This window comes from Phasianus colchicus, chromosome 16, assembly GCF_987193195.1.
Source record: "Phasianus colchicus chromosome 16, bPhaCol1.hap1.1, whole genome shotgun sequence".
NCBI classification, from domain to species: domain Eukaryota; kingdom Metazoa; phylum Chordata; class Aves; order Galliformes; family Phasianidae; genus Phasianus; species Phasianus colchicus.
The window spans coordinates 3475711-3496690 of record NC_143451.1 but is presented as its reverse complement, the minus strand read 5'-3'; the positions used below and the strand labels follow the sequence as shown (position 1 = coordinate 3496690).

Sequence of the window (20980 nt, the reverse complement as noted above, 5' to 3'; positions counted from 1 at the left end):
ATCACATTGTTCCCTGAACCTTTGTTAGCAGGTCTTAATGCCTGCTTTTCTAACCTGATTTTACCTAGAAGAGGACGTGGCTGGTTGTGGAAGTGGACGAAGGACAAGCTGTGTTTGGAGGAAGGTGGTTGAAAAGAGAGAAAACAAACATAGCAAAACTCCAAATCCCCCAGTGTCAGTGGTGGCAGCAGAAATGCTGATGACTGCTTATTTTGCAGTTTGGCATTATTTACGTGATCAGTGGGAAGGAGCATCTTCTGCTCTCTATATCTGTTGCATTGTACCTGAGGTGAAAGGGTATCTTTTTCAGAGACGTGTTTGTTATAGTAGAATTGCAAAAGGTAATGGCTTTTTTTTTTTTTTAATAGGGCAAAGGTCTGAATTCATTGGCTGTCAGCATAGGGGAAGAGGACAGCACAACAAGTAGCCTCAGGGACGTCCCCTTTTGAGGCAGCTCTGCCCAGCCTCATCTGTTCTACATTCTCTGCCCACAAAGCAGAGCACCAGGCAGGCTGCTGAGGAGCAGATGGAGCAGGAAGAGGTGGTTGTGCCTCCTGTTCACGTACATCTGTCATTGCTCATGACAAAGCACACCTCCTGCCTTTTCTGTTTTGGACTCCTGGGCTGCTGCTTTAGCTAACAGTTATCAGTTTTCCTCTGAGAGAGCAGTGTTGTCAAGGACTTTTCTTGCAGATAGCTTGCGACCTAAAGTGACACATTACTCGTAATCCCAAAATCTATTTGATGTTGGCTGTATAAGCTGGTACAGCTGTGCTCTTCACCTGTTTTACATCTCTCCTTTGCTGTAAGGGCTGTGAGCACAGCAGTCTCTGCAGAATTGCCTTATCACTCTCCTGCTGTTTTCTCTGTGGCCATAGGTACGAAGACGCCTTGGTTCTGTTGCTGACGGAGGTGTTGAATCGAATCCAGTTCAGGTATAACCAGGCACAGTTGGAGGAGCTGGATGACGAGACCCTGGATGATGATGTAAGGAGCAGAGCTGAGCAGGGACGGCTGCAAATTCAGATGTAAAACTTCTGCACTCGTTACACCTGGAATGTCTTTCCCAAAGCTTGTGTTTTGTACAAGCCAAACAGCTGCTGCTTCACTTAGTGTTGGGTTTTGAGGGTTAAAGTAGTATGAAGTATTTCTATCCTCCTTTATAGGATATGACCTTTGTTTTGAACTTGGTTCTTATAGGGAGAAATAGATATGTACTTCTGATTACAAGAGGCGTTTGGTGTCTGTTCCTGATTGCTTTGGAATATAAATGCAGAAGTGTCTTCCAGACAAAAGCTCTAAATTGTACATATTGTTAGCACTTTCCTTTAAGCATATTTGTCAAAGTCAGTATCAGCAAACATGATCTCAATCCATACTGATGACACGAAAGGTAAAGTGAAGTAGGTGGCCAATATATGAGACCAAAACACTAGACAACCACGTGGTACTGAACAAAAGATGCCAGACCCCTGTGCACTAAGTGTGCTTCAGGAGTGAGTACATGTGGCTTTATCACTCTAGGGAAACCTAGGCATGCTGCCCCAGGTATGAATAGGTAACATCATTTGCAATCAGGTGGTCACAGAAGAGCACTGTTTCCTACTGTCTGGGTTCCTGGAAAGGCTTGTCCCAAGCATTGATTCCCAGCCTACAGGAGGCTGTCTGTTTCCTTCTGGAAATGCTGTGCTCACCTTCTTGTTTCTTCCCATAGCAGCAGACTGAGTGGCAGCGGTACTTGCGCCAAAGTTTGGAAGTGGTTGCAAAAGTCATGGAGCTCTTGCCAACTCATGCCTTCTCCACGCTAGTAAGTAGTCGTACAGACCATAAGTACAGTGTAAAATGAGTACCAACCACTGGAGTTTGTTGCAAGCTGGTTCACAGAGACCACATTTCCAAACTTCTGCTTTTAGGAGCAAAAGTTTGGTGAATGAGAGGCCAAACATTGAAAGAAAATGCTTTTTTTTTCTTTTTTTTTTTTGGCTTTGTTAGATTTCTTGGTGTGTTTTGAAGAGGGTGCTTTGTCATGAGCACCCGAGTTTAATTGCTGCTTGCCAAGATCTATGGAAATTCCCCTTTCCAAGTGTAAACACCTTCCTGCTGTTTCTCTTGACCTTGATATTAGGAGCAGCACTGTTAATTGCACAGATGAGCATCATTAGGATTTTTAGGAGGGTGAGGTCTTTGCTTTAATGAAAGGCTAGGTACAGATGCTGGGGACAGTGCCTCAGACAATTGGGAATTACAGCTGAGCACATAAGTGCTCCTCTCCAGCCAGTGTCACTGTTGTTACTGGGATGAACATTTTAAAAGCTGTCTCATTTTGAAGCATTATAATGGTTTCTAAAGGAGAGATCTCGAGGCTGTGAGCCCCTAGAGCCCAAAGTTAGAGGTGCTGGTGCCTGTTCTCTGGATGAGAAGAAAGGCAGGTGTATGCAGTGGGATGTCAAAGCAAGCTCCTTGCTGGAAATGTTGCATGCTCAGACCTCTGAGCTGTGTTCTCAAGAAGCAGAGCACAGTGAGCTGCTACTGAGGCTGGAAGGTGTCTGAGCAGAAAAAAGCTCCAGAAGTACAGTGCTAGGAGCTCTGAAGTTGTGAGCAGGCAGACCTCAGATGAATGGGGCTTCCTCTGCAGCATAGTGGCGAGGCAAACAAACAGAACAGCTGTTTCAGGGAGCATATGGGTTATGTGAAGAGCATGTGGCTTCCTTCAAGTAACACATTAACATGAGGAAGGCTGTTGTGTTGTCCTTTTCAAATAGTTCTCCTCCTGCAGTTGTATGACGGGCACTTGTATGCTAGAAATGTGCTAATGAATGCTTGAGCCCTGTGGGAGATGTGGAAAGCAGGCAAAATTTCTTGAACAATAGTCTCTGCAGCAATGCTGAGAGCAATGGCTGCTCCATCAGGAGCAAGTAACTGACACAGTGTGCAGCTCTGCTGTCCCATGCTGGGGAATGAAAAGCTGCAGTTCCTTCTGCTAAAGGATGAACAAACTTCCATAAATCCAGCCTCCTTAAATATGGTGACTGTGCCAGTAGAAAATAAGCAGAATTATGCCAAAGTGTTGGAAAATATTTTTTCAGGTGGAATATCTACAAGAAAAAGGTTTCTGTATGATTTAGCACAAGGCAAATAATCCCTTAATACACACCACTGAAGTACAATGGCTGCTGAATGCTGATTAGAAAGCTTCCAGGTCTGTGTGCATCACATTTCAAGTGTTAGCATAACCTGTTGCTCTGCTGAAGTATTGATAGAAGCAGGCATATTTGCTGTCAGTCCTGAAAGATGGAGTTAGGTTACTGCTCTGTGTTCCCAGGCCAGGATGCATGACGACTGTTGTTTGTTCCCTTAGCTGTTTTCCCTGAGGGGCTTCAGCTGTTGTTGCTGCAGTGTGCAGCTTGGCAGCAAGTGGCCATGGTGTTTCCCTTCTGTATTCTGTTAGAGGCACTGAGCTCAGCTTCTTAAGTGGAATATTATTTTGGTAGCTGTATTTCTGAGGAGCTAATGCTTCTGTGTCTGGCAGATGCAGTGCAGGCTTCCTGTGCCCCAGGCTCTGCCTTTTCCTTGGCTGTGTACCCCTCTGGGCTGGGTTATATCCATCTATATGTTTCTCCTGTGCCACCCCTTCAACTTGTCAAGCTGCTGTCTTTTTACACTGGTTGTCAGTCTCATGGGAGAAGGAGAGCTGCCACAGACCATCAGTGTGATGATCTTCATTGTTTTGATGGCAGCTATCAAGACATAAACTGCAGAATCAGCCCAGAACTTAGAAACATACCTTATGTCCAGCCATCTTTTTGAAGGTATTGGAAAGAAGTAGGAAAACTGTTCTCTAACAGACTGTGGTATTTGAGTTAACTGCCTGCCAAGCCCCCAAGTCACGCTGGTTTCTTGTCCTTTCTAGTTTCCAGTTCTGCAGGATAACCTGGAAGTGTATCTGGGACTCCAGCAGTTTGTGGTCACGTCAGGGACAGGTAACCACCACTGCCCAGTACAGTTCCTCATTCTTTGCATAGCTGGCTGCAAAACACTGTAAATCTGCTTTGGTATTGCTTTCTCTGTGTTCTGTTTCAGATCTGAAATTGTTACTCCAAAGTACTTCCAGTCCTAAGATCATTTAAGACACTTAAGACATCCTCATTTAAGTGGTAGTGCATGGGGTTTGTTTGAGTTGGAAGCTGCCAGGAGAAGTAGCTCAGAGGGCAGTAGAGATCTGGGTGACACTTTGCTGATAGTACATAACAGGTTCAAGCTTGTTGCTGAAATGATGAGCAAGATGAGATTAGATGGGCAGTGGAAAGGAAAACAGTTGTTACTGCAGAGCATGGTAACATTTTTAGTGACATTTTTGGGATATTTGGGAAACAGGTGTATGTGACTGAGCAGCAGGAAAGTCACACGAGGCAATAAGACTTGGAAGTCTGCTTATCTGTATTTTTCTTGTTATTGAGAAATAGGAAAGTACATAACCACATTTCAAATTAGAAGCAAATGCATTCTTGCTCCAGATATGCCTGTGCTGCCAGAACATCTGTTGCAGCTTGGCCAGCAGAGGGAGTCTGCTAATAGCCTCTGTGAAGCTGGCTTTGCTTGTCCGATGTCAGCAGATAACCAAAAAGTTCTTGTTTATATAGATGTTAATACCAAATAAAGGAAAATAAACGTGCAAAAGGCTGGAATTGCTTGTAACATCGCCTTTAAAGAGAAATGTGAACAGTGGCTGTCAGAGCAGCAGAATTCATCTTCCCCAATTAGAGTATTTCAGTCACTTGGACAGAGCTCAGTTTTGAACTGTGACCCACTGCCGAGCTAATTTCAGAAGAATGCTTGTAATGTAATTAGAATAAACTTAGCATTTCCTGTAGCTTTGTAATTAGGTTTCCCATTCCAAAGAGCTGTATTTATTAGTCACAAGGTTAAATGCTTTTTGGAGTATGAGTTTTCAGGCTGCCAGGCTCTTACTCAGCTCCTTTTAGCACAAGTGGATGTGTACACGTGTGTCTTTGGGATTCACTTCTAACAAACCAAAATGTCATTTCAGGTCACAGACTGAACATCACTGCAGAGAATGACTGCCGTCGTTTGCACTGCTCCCTGAGGGACCTGAGCTCCTTGCTGCAGGCTGTTGGTCGTTTAGCAGAGTACTTCATTGGGGATATGTTTGCTGCCAGGTTTAATGATGCTCTCACAGTTGTGGAGAGGTAAGAATGGAAGGGAGTGTTTGCTGTCCCTTCATCATCCGTGGGACAATTATTACCACTGCAGTGAATGTGAAAGCCAAGGTTTCCTTCTGCCTCTCCTTGTTATGATTAAATTGAGACATGAAGAATTAAGTGGTTAGTACCTTAAGTGTTACATTCATTGGTGCTAAGTTTCCCAGTTGTCTTTTTTACCTTTAACCAGAGAAATAACTAGTAGGAGGGATTAAATCAGTCATTAGAAAGGTACTTGTTTTCCAGAATCTGCACTTGTGATATAATGAAGTGGGATGTGGAGTCTGGTGGCAGAGAGAGGGATGGTTTAGTGATGGAACTCAGTAGGTCAAGTGATGCTTGGACTTGGTATTCCAGATCTTTTTCCAAACTAAACAATTCTGTTATTGTTTCAGTTATGTCTCTGCTAGCTAAGTCACCAAAGTCTCTTTCCATAAAAGATCTGTGGAAACTAGAAAGCAGTCACTTGATTCTTCCCCTCCACAAAACTTAGTGTATAGTTTCAAATTCAGGACTGTACACAGCTGCCTTTATTGTTTCACCTCCATGTAGGAACAACATACTTGTTCCATCTTATTACGGGCAAGGAAATAGTCTACATCTAATCTACATACTAGCTAAATATTGACACAGGCTTGTCAAGAGCTGCATTCAGATAAGATGAGCAGGTTGGTTTGCGCATGTGTAAATCCATCTTGCAGTCCTGTTGCACCACCATGTATTCATGTATTTGCAGGTTGGTAAAAGTAACGCTGTATGGATCCCAGATTAAACTGTACAACATTGAAACTGCAGTACCATCTGTATTGAAACCTGACCTTATTGATGTGTGAGTATGAGATACACAATTCAAATTATTATGTACAGATTTGGTACCTGTGTGGGGTGGAGGCAGCTTTGGGTCTCCTACATCTACTCTAACCACTTGTTTGGCAGATGTTCTGCAAACTGTGATTGTTAGCTAACCAAGGGCACTGGCTGGTCAAGGTCAAGGCTGTTGTCAGTGGTATGAACTACTGTTTCCTCAGATTGATATTTGAAGAAAAACGTATTTGTGATCAGCAGTAAAAATGCCCATTGTATTAGCTCTAAAAGCCAGTGTGTACTGATGACTGTAAAGGCTTGGCTCACCTGCAGCGTGATTAGATGGTAAAATAAGTGTACAATTGTGGTATTTTAAGAAATGATTGGTATGTTGTTTGAGGCTTATGGATTTTGTGCTGCCAGAGTCAAATTTATTGCTCAAGTAAAAATGTAGAAAGTTTCGAGTCCTTGGCTTCCAAAACAAATGTATGCCTTCCAGCAATGCAGGCCATTTCTGTAACAAATGAGTGACTTCAGTCCAGAGGCTGACATTAAGTGTGAAATCTTGATGCCACTGGTAATAGAACACCGCTCTAACAGCTTTTTAAAGACCTTCTGTTGTAAATGGCTGTGTTGTACAAACCTGGTATTGCCAGCTGGCATTCTGCAAGCAGAATTTAAGGTTGTGCTTGTTCAGTTTGTATGAATAGCAGCTCCCTTAAAACCCACACTAGGCTGGATTTTTCCTAATCCCAAGTTACTGGCAATGAGCTTTATGCAGATGATATTTCATATATCAAAGGTGTTTTCCCTTTCTGATTTAAAATAACTCAGGAAGCCCCTATTAGAGGGGCTCATGCTTTCCCCTTGGATCCAATGTCCTTGAGAAAATTGTGTTGTTTTCTAGTTCCAGGCTAAAAAAGGTACTTTGCCAGATATTTGGAGGACACCTGTCTGATCTCCAAAGAGTCATCCTGACTCAAAAACGTGAGATAGCTCTCTGCCAAAATACAATCATAAACTCTAATTATAGGCAACCCACCAGTTGGTTGTTTGACCTTATCATTTTACTCTGTTGGTTTAACACTACTGTTTGGTGGCTGAATCCAGTCACAGCACACTTCTGAATGTCCAGGATGAAGAAGAATTTTAGGCCATGTAACATAATCACAAGAATGTTTCAATTTGCAGCTAGTTGAAGAATAAGAAAGAGGCAATAAATATACAAAGGATGGGAGAGACAAGATATAAAGGCAAAAGAGCTAATTCACGAAAACCCCTTCATCCTGCTGCTAAAAGTAGATTTCTCTGTCTTTGCCCATTGGGTGGAAACCCCCTGGACTTGCTGACAAGCTGATGTGTGGTGAGGTAGCTGACACAGGCCAGGAAGCTGCCTGCCACAGGTGACTGAGATCTCAAATGCAGCTGCTATGGTAGGAACATGTACATCTAGGAGAAGCTGTGTTTTTGGAGGGGATATCAATGTTCATTGATTCTTCTCAGTAAGATCTGCAGCACAAGGATAGGATAGCTGCAGTTGGACAATATTTTATATAGGCTGATAGCTGTGTGGCTGTTAACCCAAAGACTTCTGTAAGGCAATTGCATTTTCTCTCTCTTTCCACTAATGAAGTGGGCATGTGAAATGAATCTCATGCTGTGGGCTTAGGGAATATGGGAATTGATTACAGGAGCACTGAGGCTGGAGTCTTGCCAGCACTTGCCATCCTGTGGTGTTTGCTTTATGTCAGCTCATGGTTGCTTTCTCCCCACAGCCACGCTCAGTCCCTGGCTGCACTGCAGGCCTACTCACACTGGCTGGCACAGTTCTACAGTGAAGTGCATCGGCAGAACCCGGAGCAGTTCATCTCTCTTGTCTCCACAGCTCTGGAGGCCATCACACCCCTCATCAGTTCAAAGGTATCCACGTCAGTGCTGGGCTGGGGTTGGGACTGCATGTCCACAGAGAGTTCAAGGCTCTCGTGGTGATGTAGTTGGACTCAGGTGTTGAACAGCATGCTGTAGACTATGCCGTGGCCCAAGGTGTGAATCAGAGAGTTGGGTATGGCTTCTAGAGCCATAACACATCTCCTACAAGGCTGAGTCTAAGATAATAGCACCATGGGTCAAATTAATGCAAAATAAGTGTATCCAGCAGGCAGCTCTGCATCACCTGGCTGCTTGCTCACTGCCCAGGTGAGGTAGGGGAGAGAATTGGAAGGTAAAAGTGCAAGAACTTGTGGGTTTGGATAAAGACAGTTTTCTAGGTAAAGCACATACAAGCAAAGAGAAAGTAGGATTCATTCATTCCCTCCTTCCCATCGGTCCACTCCCCCATTCTTTATCTCAGCTGTTAGTGCTGAGCATAGCACTGTGATGGTGTGGGACAGCTTTGGGTCAGCTGTCCTGGCTGTGCCCCTTCATGTGCACCCCAAGCTCCTCACTGGCACAGTAGTGTGAGAAGCACAACAGTTCTTGGCTCTGCAAGCAGTGCTCTGCAACAGCTGATAACACCAGTGTGCTACACCAGTGCTTTCATCAAGAATCCAAAACACAGCCTCGTGTGAGCCTCTATGAAGGCAGTTAACTGTCCCACCCAGAAGTGTGACAGTAAGGAACTTACAGGAATATCATGGCTTGAAAACAGGGAAATCTCTTTTCCACAGTATTATTATGATTCTAGTTGGAAGGGGCCTACAAAGGTATCAAGTCCAACTGCCTGACCTCTTCAGGATTAACCAAAAGTTAAAGCAGACATTAAGGACATTATCCAAATGCCTCTTGACCAGTGGCAGGATGAGGCATCAGTCACCCCTAAGAAGCCTGCTCCAGTGTGTGACCACCCTTCTGATAAAAATACTTGTACTGTTTTGCTTGCAGAAGTGTGGTAACGGCAGCTCACTGTGCTGTCTGTCACTAAGTGTCACACCTTGTGGTCCTGGGCAGCCTGACCATGTGTCTCCTCTGTTCCAGGTGCAGGAGAAGTTGCTGCTGTCTGCGTGCCACCTGCTGGTCTCCTTAGCCACTACGGTGCGACCAGTGTTCCTGATCAGCATCCCTGCAGTGCAGAAGGTGTTCAACAGAATCACAGACACTTCTGCTCAGCGGCTTCCTGATAAGGTGCTTCAGCTCTGTGCACATCAAAGAATCATAGTGGCAGTTTATCAATAATTATCTATTTCATGCTGCAGTATAGGGAAAAAACACAGTTGCAACTCTTAAATCTTAGTCGTTTCTCACTTGCTGACACAGACCCTGACTGCACTGCCTTTGCAGAACTGGCATATGGATTCTGACATGTGGAAAGAGTTGGTGAAACTTCTGTTAGCATTCTAGATATCTCACTCCAAATGAATGTATTACAGAATTACTGAAAAGCCACAGCAAAGATGGGGATTCTATTGCATTGGGCACTAGCATGGAGGTACAAAGTGCTGTACAAACGTGTGCTTCCTGTCTAAACCAGGCAGAGCAACAGAATTGGCATTGTCTTTGTCTTGAAGATATAAGGAACGTTGAGTTCTTGTTGCACAGAAGGGCAGAGAGAGATGAGAGCTGACTCCAGCTTTGAAGTCGTGGAGCTTTGCTTCTCTCTCACCTTGCAGAGCTGCTGGTTGTCACTTGGACACAACTACTATTGAACTCTTTCCTCACACACAGTTAGCACTGCTGCTTTGGGCAGCCATAAAATGTCAGTCGAAGGTTGCGCATAAGTGAGTAGCAAACTCTGAAAACTTCCATGTTTCATTGCTTCCAGGCCCAGGTGCTGGTGTGCAGAGCACTATCAAATGTATTGTTGCTACCTTGGCCAAATCTTCCAGAGAGTGAGCAGCAGTGGGCTGTTCGCTCCACCAACCACACCAGCCTCATCTCTGCCCTGACGAGGGACTATCGCCAATTGAAATCTAATGCTATATTGCCACAGAGGAAGGTGCAGCTGGAGGACAGTAAGTACCCAATTCCTTAGTATGTGCTAGCCTCCTGCAGTTGCAGTGCTAACTGTTGGAGGGAGTCGTTGAGCTGTCTTTCCAGTAATTATTTTGGCTGAGAACTGTTTAGCACGTGAGAAGGATAGGAAAGGAGCAGTTAGTTTCTTTTTTGTAAGAAACACTTCCTCTATGGTTTGTAAGGGATGCTTTCACCCCAGGCTGCTGCAAACTGCTCCATCAAAGTACTGTCTTCCTCAATTGCTCAGGGAAAGTGGGATCAAGTTTGTAATAAAAATTTGAATGGCACTGATTGCACTGGGGCTGCTGAGCAACCTAATGCTGGGACTACCACACTCTAGTACTAGAAACATTGACTGGAGGCAGTGTTAATGAAGATTATGGTTTAAGAAGCTTAAAGGGGAAAATAAGAATTTCTTCTAGACTTAGGAAATACTGCTGAGGGTATGCATGTGTAAGATGAGAGCCCTGAAATGATGGGGTTTGGGGTCCTTTTGAAGCTGTGTGTGTTTTGGGACTGCATTTGGGTGTCTTGTCATCTTTTTGTTCTGGTTTTCGTTTGTTTGTTTGAATTCTTTGCTTAAAAGTACACAGCATCACAGCTTCTGACAAAGCTGACTTGCTGGTCGGCTCTGTGGGGCAAGGAAGCATGAAGAGGGTTGGTTGAGCTCCACAAAGGGGTCAGCCTGCTCACGTGGGTCAGTTCTGACTTCTGGGTTAGTTTATTTAGTGTTTGTGTATCACTCCAATTATTACTTCCACAAATAGAGATTTGCAGGATATTTTGCTATCAGAATAAGCTTCTGTTTTCTTGACTGTTTCTTCTTTATCTACGTTGTGTTGGAAATAATGGTGTCCTATGGCTTCCTTCAGACTGTTTACCTTAGTTCTCAAGCAGTGAGTGCATCTGTAGGGCAGTAAGCCTGTATAATTTAAGAATGGAAGTTGCCACTGTTACTTGGCTGAACCTGTTTAAATGTTTAACATGTGAACATACTTTAGAAACACTTCTGACTCCAACCTGGGCTTGATGTATGTGCTGCCTTGTGAGCTGTACCTAGAACAACACACAAGAACTTCTCTTCATTTTTTTGCCTATGGCTAGTTTTGACATATGCAGGAAGTATCACCTCTTTTCTTTTTGCAGCCAAAGTGATCATCCATCAGACACTCAGCGTTTTAGAAGATATTGTAGAAAGTATCTCTGGAGAATCCACCAAGTCTCGGCAGATCTGTTATCAGTCACTGCAAGAATCCGTGCAGGTCTCACTAGCCCTCTTCCCAGCTTTCATTCATCAGTCAGGTATAACCATAGGACAGGTTTAATGCTGTGAGTAGCTTTATCACCTCCCAGTAACACCCAGAGCCCATCAGCATAGGGTCGTGGTGTTCACGGGAGGTGTGTGGGCTTGCTGTGTAATGCAGGTCTGTCCTGGTGGGTGGGCTGAGTCAGAAGAGGAAAGGGAGATCTGGTGTTATCTACAATACGGTCATCAAGACTTGTCACACTTCCAGTAGGTGGAGATGCCCTGTGTTGTTTTCAGGCAGCGAAAAGCAACGGAGCTTTTCATGAGCACAAAAAGAGCTTCAAAATTCCGTGCCTATGTTTGTCACTTATTCTCTCCAATTCTCTCCAAAAGCTTGAAAACAAAGCATAGTAGTGGTCATGATTTTTTTTAATATCCTTGTAAAGGACTGGCTCCCAAGATGTCACAGAATCACAGAATTGCCAGGGTTGGAAGGGACCTCAAGGATCCATGTCCAAGATGATGAATGGGGCCTGGACAACCTGATGGCATGGCAACCCTGCCTACAGCAGGGGGAGGTTGGAACTATAAATGCTCTTTAAAGTCTCTTCCAACCCAAGTCATTCTGTGAGTCAATGTAACCAGGACTGCTGTTTGGCAGTCTTGTGGCCAGTTCTTACATTTTGTATCTCGTCATTTGCCTGGGGCTGCAGCAGCTTTGTGAAGAGCCAGGCATTCCAGAAAAACTTCTGGAGCCAGGTGGGATCTTCTCAGTGAAACGGGCCTGTGGGGAGCCAAAACAAAGACATAAAGGATCCAAGGCAACAAGCTGATGCTGTGACTCCAGTGAATTGCTACTTTCAGTTGCATGAAGCTGCTCACCTGTTCTGTGTTTTCTATAAGAGTCTGTATGAAGCAGAACCTGAGTGGTTGCAGCTTACTGTGGCTGTTCAATAAAGCACGCTGGGTGTGATGGTGAATTACCTTCAGTGCAGCTAATCTTGTCAGATCCAGCCCCCTCTAAAAAAAAAAAAAAGAAAAAGAAAAAAAGCTGGATTCTATCTCTTGGCCACTTCAAGTTGTACAGAACTGTTGTGGATTTCCTCATATTTCCTGTTAACCCTGTGTGTGCAGTGTGCTGCTGAAGCCCAGACCATTGCAGGAGCTTTCTCCAAGCAGTCTGTGTAGGCAGACAGACCCATGGCCCTTGCACTGCTGTATTTGTTCTGAGTTGTTGATGCTGACCATACTTGTCCCTGGAAACGTCTGAGCCATTTTCAAGTCCTGTAGGACCAACTATTGATTTCAGTTTTTAATGGTGAAGCTGCTGCTTCAGGAATAAATGTAATTCCCTGTACAGCAGGAGCAGGTATCACATAAAAGACTTCTTTGTGTATTTGAACATTGCCTCAACATGTTCTGTTTGCTTTCCTGTTTTGTCTTAGATGTGACGGATGAGATGCTGAGCTTCTTCCTCACTTTGTTTCAAGGACTGAGAGTGCAGATGGGAGTGCCTTTCACTGAGCAGATCATACAGACTTTCCTAAATATGTTCACCAGGTATTGTCTTGTACTGGTTATTTTTTTCTTATCCCTGGTGATGATTTGTCTTGGCCAGCTAACTGAACATATCCCTGTCCAAAGAGAAAAGAGTGTTCCACTTCTTCCTCTGTGTCCAGGGCTTAGTTTAAGGAAAATATTTCTAAGCCTGAAGTGACCCAGTCCGTCCACAATGGCATGTGTACCTGATGTGCAATTTCAGCTTTCCCAGAGACTTGACAGTCTTGGAAGTATGTGATACTGAACACTGGACTCTGGCATTACTTAGTTAGTGTCTTTGTGCATCCCTGTTGTCCCTAGAGGGTAGCTTCTGTTAGGGAAGCTACTTCCCTTCCGTGGCTTAATATGCTTGGGCTGTATTAGCTGGGGAAGCTTAGAGACTGCTTCCCTTTAAATTTGGTAGGTAAGCATGCTGATCTCAGGGGAAGATCCCATCCAACAACTTCATTTTTTATTGTAGAGAGCAGCTGGCAGAGAGCATCCTCCATGAGGGGAGCACTGGCTGTCGAGTGGTGGAGAAGTTTCTGAAAATTCTGCAAGTGGTGGTGCAGGAACCAGGCCAAGTATTCAAGCCTTTTCTACCCAGTGTCATCTCACTGTGCATGGAGCAGGTGTACCCCATCATTGCAGAGGTAGGACTGCTTTCACACCAGGTGAACGCAGAGGGGGAAGAGAAGGCCTTGCTGGGGCTGTGGGAGCAAAGAAGGGCTTTGCTTTCCAGGAGCTGTAAATGTCAGTCCCAGTGTGGGGAAAGCTGGGGGTGGGGGGTTTGGAAGTAGAGTGGTTGGAGGATTTTGTCAGAAATTGTCATAGACACTAGAAGTACAGACATGCTCAAAGCAGGAGGTAAAACAAAACTGGATTATGTGTTCGTAGCATGATGGTGTGATCCAGCAGCTGCTGAGGTCGATGCCTTCCATAGAAGGAAATCCTTCGTTTTGGTACCACAGCTGCAGAGTGCTCCTGGATGGCCACCAGACAGGGTGCTGCCAGCAGTGGGACCCAGGGGATGATAAGTGGGATTCCAGCACAGGAGCCTCTTCTGAGGTGTTGTTCTTTTCTCCTAGCGCTCATCTCCTGATGTGAAAGCAGAATTATTTGAGCTGCTTTTCCGAGTCCTCCATCACAACTGGCGGTACTTCTTCAAATCCAGTGTTCTGGCCAGTGTCCAGAGGGGGGTGGCAGAAGAGCAGATGGAGAATGAAGCGCAGTTCAGTGCCATCATGCAGGTAACTCCACTACAGTTCTGTAAGAACCCTTTTTGTAACAGAACACGTGCTGCTTTTGGCAGGACATTAAATGTGGCTGCTGGGGATTAGACAATGTCCAGAGTGAGGTCTTGTGTGTAGGAACTGCTAAAAATGAAAATATTTGTAGAGACATCTTGCTGATGTGCTTGCAGAGCTCACAGTGCCTCATTTAGCATTCCTTTCTCACTCCTGCTAATTCCTTTCCATGCCTACATTCTTCGTCTGGACCTAAAATATTACTGGTGCAGTCCTGTTTACTTCTGCTTTGATTCCATCAAATTGCTGGTGCAGGAAAGGTTTCCTGAAACCAAGATGTCCTCTGGTTTTATACAGAAACACAGAAAAATATCAGACTTCTCATGAGCAGCCTGTTGCAGCCTGTCTGCTGTGGGGCCCTTTTGCAGTGCAAACAGCAGCATGTTCACACTGTGCTCTGGAAGCTAAGAGCAGGTGGCAGTCAGAAGGCAGTGAGGGCCACGTGTCAGACTGCAAGAGGGAGGGCCCTGCAGAGCTGCCCTGTCCAAAAGCTTATGGAGGCTGGAGACCTTCTGGTGGACACATAAAGAGGGAGCTCTTGTGCTGTATGATGTGAACTATGCTGATACTTTCTGTATTTTAGCATTATTGTGAATAGAGACCAGAGCTGCCCCTGTCCAGAGCTACCCAAGCTTCTTTTTTCTCCTGTAGCAGCTTAACATTTCCTCACTTGCCTCAGCATCTTGTTTTGGGGGAAGCTTGATGAAGTTGTCTCAGTAACAGCTGCAGGCTGCTTGGCACTGCTGGGCCAGTTTTACTGCTTGGGCACTGCTGCTTTGGTGCAAAAGCTGAATGTTCTGTGAGTGTTTTTCACTGCAAGAACAGCCAGTGTCTTGTTTAGTGTTAGTAGTTCACGTGCTGGTTTCCACAGATCAGGGCCATCTCTGTCCATCTAGCAATAAATGGCTATTGCAAAGGAATAACCTTTGATATCTTCATGATATCTTGGAGCAGCAACCATGAAGGTTCTACTGTCTGCTTCTGCTCATCTATATAGTGTTTCAAAAGTGCTTTATCCCAGAGTCTATACAGGCATACCATGCTTCAGTGGGATCCAGCAGATCTTGTTGAGGGATTTGGTATGCCTGGGTCTGCCTCCCAGTCCTCACCCATAACTTATAGCTTACTGCAGTAGCATCTTAACCACATCTGCCAGTCATCTTGCCCTCTAGATGCAGATAAACAGCAAGAGCAGTGAGTATGTTCTGGCTTTATTCATGCTCACCATGGTACTCTGGGTTCTTCTGAGAAATAGACATATCCTTTACAAGTAAACTGTCAGGGAACTGTGCTCAGCATCTCTTGTTCCTTTTCAGTGCGTGGTGATACGTGGTCCCAATAAACCCAGCTTAGAAACTGTTCTGCAGGGATTTGAGCACATGGCCACTAAAGTTTCTTCATTCCCTCCAGTCTGGCAACAAGGTTGACTTCAGCAGACTCACAAAAAGGTTTTACTGAGAAGCAGCAGAAGCTGCCAGGGGTTTGTTCTCCTGGCACGTGGCACCAGAAGGTCCTGTTCCTCCCACCTGAACACAGTTGGCAAAAAGCTGAGTTGTTGGCATGCATGTCAAACAACATCATGGCATTGCTTCAGGAGATCTGTAAACAGACGCTGTGTGGTGTTGGGGTGAAAACATTGTTCTGCCTGTCAGTTTTGATATTCATTATGGTATCAATCCCCTCCCCTTGATTCTACTTTGCAGGCATTTGGCCAGTCCTTCCTGCAGCCTGACATTCACCTGTTCAAGCAGAATCTCTTCTACCTGGAGACATTGAACACCAAGCAAAAGCTGTACCACAAGGTGAGTCTGAGCTTACCAGTGGGCAGGTGCCAGACAAAGGGCTGTTAAAAGTGAGAGCTTTCCAGTCCAAGGAAGCTGGAAATGGCTTTGTGAAAGTGGAAGGCTGCCTTTTAGGCTTCCAGATGGCTCTCAAACTGAAGGTCAGGATTTGGGGCTTATTTACTGCATCCTTTGTTTGCTGTGGCTGTGGTGAGGACATTGCTGGTCAAAGTGACACTGCCACCTCACTGACATTGCTGTGCCGGGCACAGGAGGAACCCCAGTTGTTTCCAGTCTTGGTCTGTGTCCTCCTGTGACAATGAGGGAAAGCAAAGAACACACAGTGACAGGGAGACTTGTCTTACAAAGCAGAAATTGGTGGATTGAATGGTTCATAAGTGAGACAGTGGTGGAGTCTCTCCATCCTTCTCGTGTGGACCAGCAGCAGGCTGTTTACTATTTAGTTGGGTGACTGTGAGGTGGTTGCCCATTGCTGACATGTGGCACCCATCCTCCAAAACCTTTGATTTAGATTTGTTAGCTGCTGCCACAAAGAATGAGAGTTGCAGTCCAGGGTCTTGCCCTTCTGGTTAGCCTTTGGAGGCAGAGCTTTTAGGTTTCTGTCTGTGATCACAACTGAAGGGCAGACCATCATGTTAGCAGCTGCCTATTCAGACATTCAGGCAGCCAACCAGGTTCCCTAGGAACTCTGACTGCTTTCTAGAACACAGTGCATGGCTAAAATTTGGGAGTTTAAATGGGACTTGATACTGTTTCCTTGAATGCTAATATTTAAAACTTGAACCAGAGATATGAGGTAAGTGTGACCAAGTTCACAGGTAATTTTGCAGTAGGTACTTGAGATCTTGGCCTGGCTAAGACTGGAGAATAATATCTGTGCTCTCAAGGGCTTGTAGAGCTTGCCAATAGCTCAGAAACTGCAGGTATTAAGTGACCCAGTGCAGCCATGTCCATGTGCCCATCTGACCTCCACAAGCTCTCACTTCTAAAGCTGTGCTGTGCTCCCCCCTGGTGTGAAGGCGCCTGACTGTGTCCTCCTCTCACTGTGCAGAAGATCTTTCGGACAACCATGCTGTTCCAGTTTGTGAATGTGCTGCTCCAGGTGCTTGTCCACAAATCCCACGACCTGCTGCAGGAGGAGATTGGCATTGCTACCTACAACATGGCCTCAGTGGACTTTGATGGCTTTTACTCAGCCTTCCTCCCTGAGTTCCTGGCCAGCTGTGACGGTGTGGACTCAAACCAGAAAAATGTGCTGGGAAGGAATTTCAAAATGGACAGGGTAAGAAGGGAGAGTGCAGCAGGGGAGTGCAAGGATTCCTGGGCTGGGCAGTGCTTTTCTCAGAGTGTGGGGCCGATAGCCATGGGCTCCTTAGTGGTACCACTGTTACAAACACTTGCATAGTCAGTGGTGCCCTAGCATTGGATTTTTTGCTGTAGGTAGCAAAGTTGCCATCTCATCTCTTGGACTTGCTTATTCCGTGGGAGTTAGAGCTCTAATATATTCCCTGGGGGGAGCTTTCATAAGGGTAGACTGACATTTGCTAGTGGGACACAGATCCTTGCCAAAACCTTGCTCCAGCTGCTAGCCAGATGTTGGAGGATTATGGCTGCAGCCGGGGGAGCTGCCACCTCTCTCATGGCAGTACAGCTGGCTTTCAGTCTGCTGAAGTCTCATTGTCTGTTGATGATTCCTCTCCCATGGGAGGCAGTGGGGATTTGAGACCCCAGGTTTAAGGGGGTAGAGAAGGAGCTCTGAGAGAATCTTTAGTAGGCGATTAGATTCCTTGAAGGGCTCTTCAGGGAAACCAGCCTTGTGATGAGCTTTGTGGGAACTGGAGCCTTGGCAGGAGCACTCTGAGCAGTTGCTGCTGCAGATGGCCATGCCGTGGCCATTTGTGTTGTGCCTGAGTGCACAGCAAGGAGCCAGTGCTGCGAGCAGGGCCTGGTTCTGTGCAGTCAGCTCCTGCTTGGGGCAGCTTAGGAGCAGCCTCTGTTCCCTGCACGTGGGCTGCAGAAACTCAGGTTTCCTGGGCTCAGATGCTGGAGGAGATGCGTATGTATGGATATACGTGGGGGCACCAGATGCTCCCTTTCTGTTCCCTGCTATCCCGTGGTGCCTGTAGGTATTCCTATGTTTGCAGTACAACGTGTTGTTTGATCTCTTTCAGGACCTGCCATCGTTTACCCAAAATGTGCACAGACTGGTGAATGACCTGCGTTACTACAGACTTTGCAATGACAGTTTGCCCCCCGGAACTGTGAAACTATAGTTACTGCACTGGACTCGTGTTCTGATCACTGTAGGGAACAGATCCATGTCTCGTTTTGCCACCACCTTCTCTCCTGGCTGCTTTGTCAGCACTGCGGGACGCGGTGTCTCGCAGGTGGGCACATCTGTTTGGATTCATGCACCACGCTTCCTTCTCTCCCATCCCAAAGGCCACAGTGCTGGCTGCAGGATGTGTCTCAGCTCCTAGCCGCGGGGCACAGCAGCTCACCGGGCTTTGTTCCACCGACAGAGCGCTCTGTTGCGCCTGGAGATGTTTATGGAGTCGTCTCGAGAGACCTCGTGTGTACCAATCGTGAGGCAGAAGCGCCAAAGACTGCTTCAGCCATTCGTACCTTCGTGTCATTCCGCCTTCCTGCCCTGCCCGGCTCTGGGAGGAGGAGGGGACTGTGATGTCGGGGACTGTTTTGGCACTTCTGTCACTCCCTTTGTTTTTTAAATTGCCTTGAAAACCTCCCTGCTGTCAGCGGGGATTAGAGACTTCTTCGGGTTTTTTTTAAACGTTTTCTCATCATTCCATTGTGATACTAAAACAACATGCTTCATGGAAATAAAGTGCTTACTTTGTTGTTTTAAATAACTTCCCTCTGTTTTAGTTTCCATGCAGGCTGTCACCAAGCTGCGCCCAGCGGCTTCACCTACCACCTCTGTTCCCTGTTTCCTGGTGGGATCTCTGTTCCTTTGGCATTCTGCTGTCTGAATACACGGAGAACAGCCTGCGGGAGGAACACCTCCAAACACACGTGGGGTTGCACCACAGGGCAAGCTGGGCTGGAGGCCACTGGAGTGTGAGATTAAAGCCTCTGTCCCCATTCAGACAGGTTGAGATGCTGGAGTTTCCTGCCCTCGTCTGGAGCGTGTGTTCACCTTGAAGCCTTCCCAGATGTGGTTGCGAAGGGAGATAGATGTCTGTGTGCAGGCAGCTGGGAGGGCTTAAGGGCTGCTCACAGCACCTGCAGCTCCTGCATGGAACTGCTGGATGGGGCTTTGCCTGTCCCACTGCCTCCCCGGGGCTCTGTGCTGATGCTTCTGCTTCTTGCAAAATGTTTGGTTGCTCTTCTCTGTTTGCTGACCGAGGGTGAAAGTGCGTGTTTTTCCCTGGCTGAGCGGAGGATCAAGGGCAGCAGCTGGCAGGGGGCCCGAGCCCAGCTTGGGAGGACCTGCGAGCCCTTCGTGCTGCTGGAAACCTCTCCTCCTTCCCCGGTGTCTGAAATGCTCGTTCAGATCCCTGTGTTTCCCCAAGGTGTTCAGAAAAGCTGTGTGTCTGCCCGTAGAGCAGCCGGGCTGCGGTACCCGCTCATCCCTTTCCCCGCAGCCCTCGATGGGACGCGTGGGACACGGGATGACTGTTCCCAGGACCGGGGGCTCCCCGCGGCCGCGGCTGCTTTAAGAGGAGGGCCGAGCCGGTCCCGCCGGGCCCTTAAAGCCTCCCCGCGGGGCGGCCGGACCCGCTCCGAGCCTCCCGCCCCGGCCATGGGCTCCCTGGGGCGCTGCCTGGCGCGGGGGCTGCTGCGGGGTCAGCCCGGCATCCGCCTCCCCTTCGGGCCGCCGCGCTGCTACGGCTCCGGTGAGACCCGGCCCCGCCCGACCCTGCGGGCGGTCCCCATCCCCGTCCCGTCACATCCTCTTATGCCCCTAAGGACCCGGTCCCCATCCTTCCCCCTCTCCTCTCCCTGCCTTGTCCTTAGGGACCCCTCCCCATCTCCTTCCATTGCCCCATCCCGTCCTGCTGTCCCCGTTCTTTGGGGTTTGGTGCTGGGATCTCCGGGGGCAGACACGGAGCATCCCCCAGGGAACGTGGGGCGAGCTCTCTCTCAGAGCCATCCCCTTTCCTGTCCGCGGACGCGCTGTCCCCTGCTCCTCCTGCACAGCTCTGACAGCGATGGGCACGCTGGTCCCTGCTGGACGTGTCCTCAATGCTTATCACAGCTTTGGGGCACGCATTCCCCCCTACCCCACGCTCGGGGCATGGGGGACATCACAGTGACAGCGGGGCTGGGGTCAGGGTTGGGGGATAAGGACAGGGATAGGGATGGGGATGCAGAAGGGGCTGTGCAGCCACAGTCACCCCGTGCCCCCCAGCCCCCCCGGAGCTGCGGGAGCAGACGCTGGTGTTGGTGAAGCCGGACGCGGTGCAGCGGCGGTTGGTGGGCGATGTCATCGGGCGCTTCGAGCGGCGCGGCTTCAAGCTGGTGGCCATGAAGCTGCTGCAGGTACCGGCACTGCAAGAGAGGGGTGGGGGTGTACATGGACCCCCATCTCCTGGGTGTCCCTGCATCACTTTATGGTGCTGTCAGGCGGATCGGGGCCTCCTGGACCGGCACTACCAGCACCTAAAGCAGAAGCCCTTCTACCCCGCTCTCCTAGCCTACATGACATCAGGGCCGCTGGTGGCCATGGTGAGCAGCTGCCCTCACCCCACTGCATCTCACCCCATTGCGGGGCTGTGGGGCTCAGCTGTCCCCCATCCTGCAGGTGTGGGAGGGCTACAACGTGGTGCGCTCCACGCGTGCCATGGTGGGGGACACGGATTCAGCACAGGCAGCGGCAGGGACCATCCGGGGGGACCTCAGCATGCACGTCAGCAGGTAAGGGCACACGGGGAGGGGGTGGCACTTGAGCCCTGCGATCACATCCCTATCCCTGCACAGGAACGTGGTGCATGCCAGCGACTCGGTGGAGACGGCGTCGCGGGAGATTGGCTTCTGGTTTCAACAGAATGAGCTGGTGGCCTGGGAGAGCGGAGATAGCCAGTACACCTATGGGCCATGAGGGCACTGAGACCCCCGTGCTATTAAACACTGCACCTCCCCTGCTGCCCTGCT

The 20980-nt window shown here is 47.7% G+C and overlaps 2 protein-coding genes across 3 annotated transcripts in view; both read left to right on the top strand.

Annotated features, from left to right (window-relative positions):
- The window catches only part of XPO6 (exportin 6), a 49898-nt gene extending 31159 nt beyond the window's left edge, over positions 1–18739 (top strand). The window contains exons 10-24 of one of the 2 annotated variants that reach the window (XM_031595309.2): positions 879–987; positions 1718–1807; positions 3911–3980; positions 5048–5207; positions 5956–6048; positions 7799–7943; positions 8997–9143; positions 9781–9970; positions 11118–11273; positions 12663–12777; positions 13238–13409; positions 13845–14006; positions 15767–15865; positions 16917–17147; positions 18037–18739. In XM_031595309.2, the coding sequence (XP_031451169.1) occupies positions 879–987; positions 1718–1807; positions 3911–3980; positions 5048–5207; positions 5956–6048; positions 7799–7943; positions 8997–9143; positions 9781–9970; positions 11118–11273; positions 12663–12777; positions 13238–13409; positions 13845–14006; positions 15767–15865; positions 16917–17147; positions 18037–18138 (2041 nt within the window). In that variant the 3' untranslated portion in view covers positions 18139–18739. Of the gene's footprint in view, positions 1–878; positions 988–1714; positions 1808–3910; positions 3981–5047; positions 5208–5955; positions 6049–7798; positions 7944–8996; positions 9144–9780; positions 9971–11117; positions 11274–12662; positions 12778–13237; positions 13410–13844; positions 14007–15766; positions 15866–16916; positions 17148–18036 lie in introns of both variants that reach the window. The other variant, XM_031595308.2, reaches the window with a different exon arrangement.
- An 824-nt stretch (positions 18740–19563) lies between these two features.
- NME4 (NME/NM23 nucleoside diphosphate kinase 4) lies at positions 19564–20972 on the top strand. The gene is made up of 5 exons (XM_090151629.1): positions 19564–19722; positions 20238–20368; positions 20453–20554; positions 20631–20743; positions 20807–20972. Exons 1-5 carry the CDS (start codon positions 19629–19631, stop codon positions 20925–20927), a joined length of 561 nt encoding a protein of 186 aa, XP_090007755.1. The 5' UTR covers positions 19564–19628; the 3' UTR covers positions 20928–20972.
- The last annotated feature ends 8 nt before the right edge of the window (positions 20973–20980 follow it).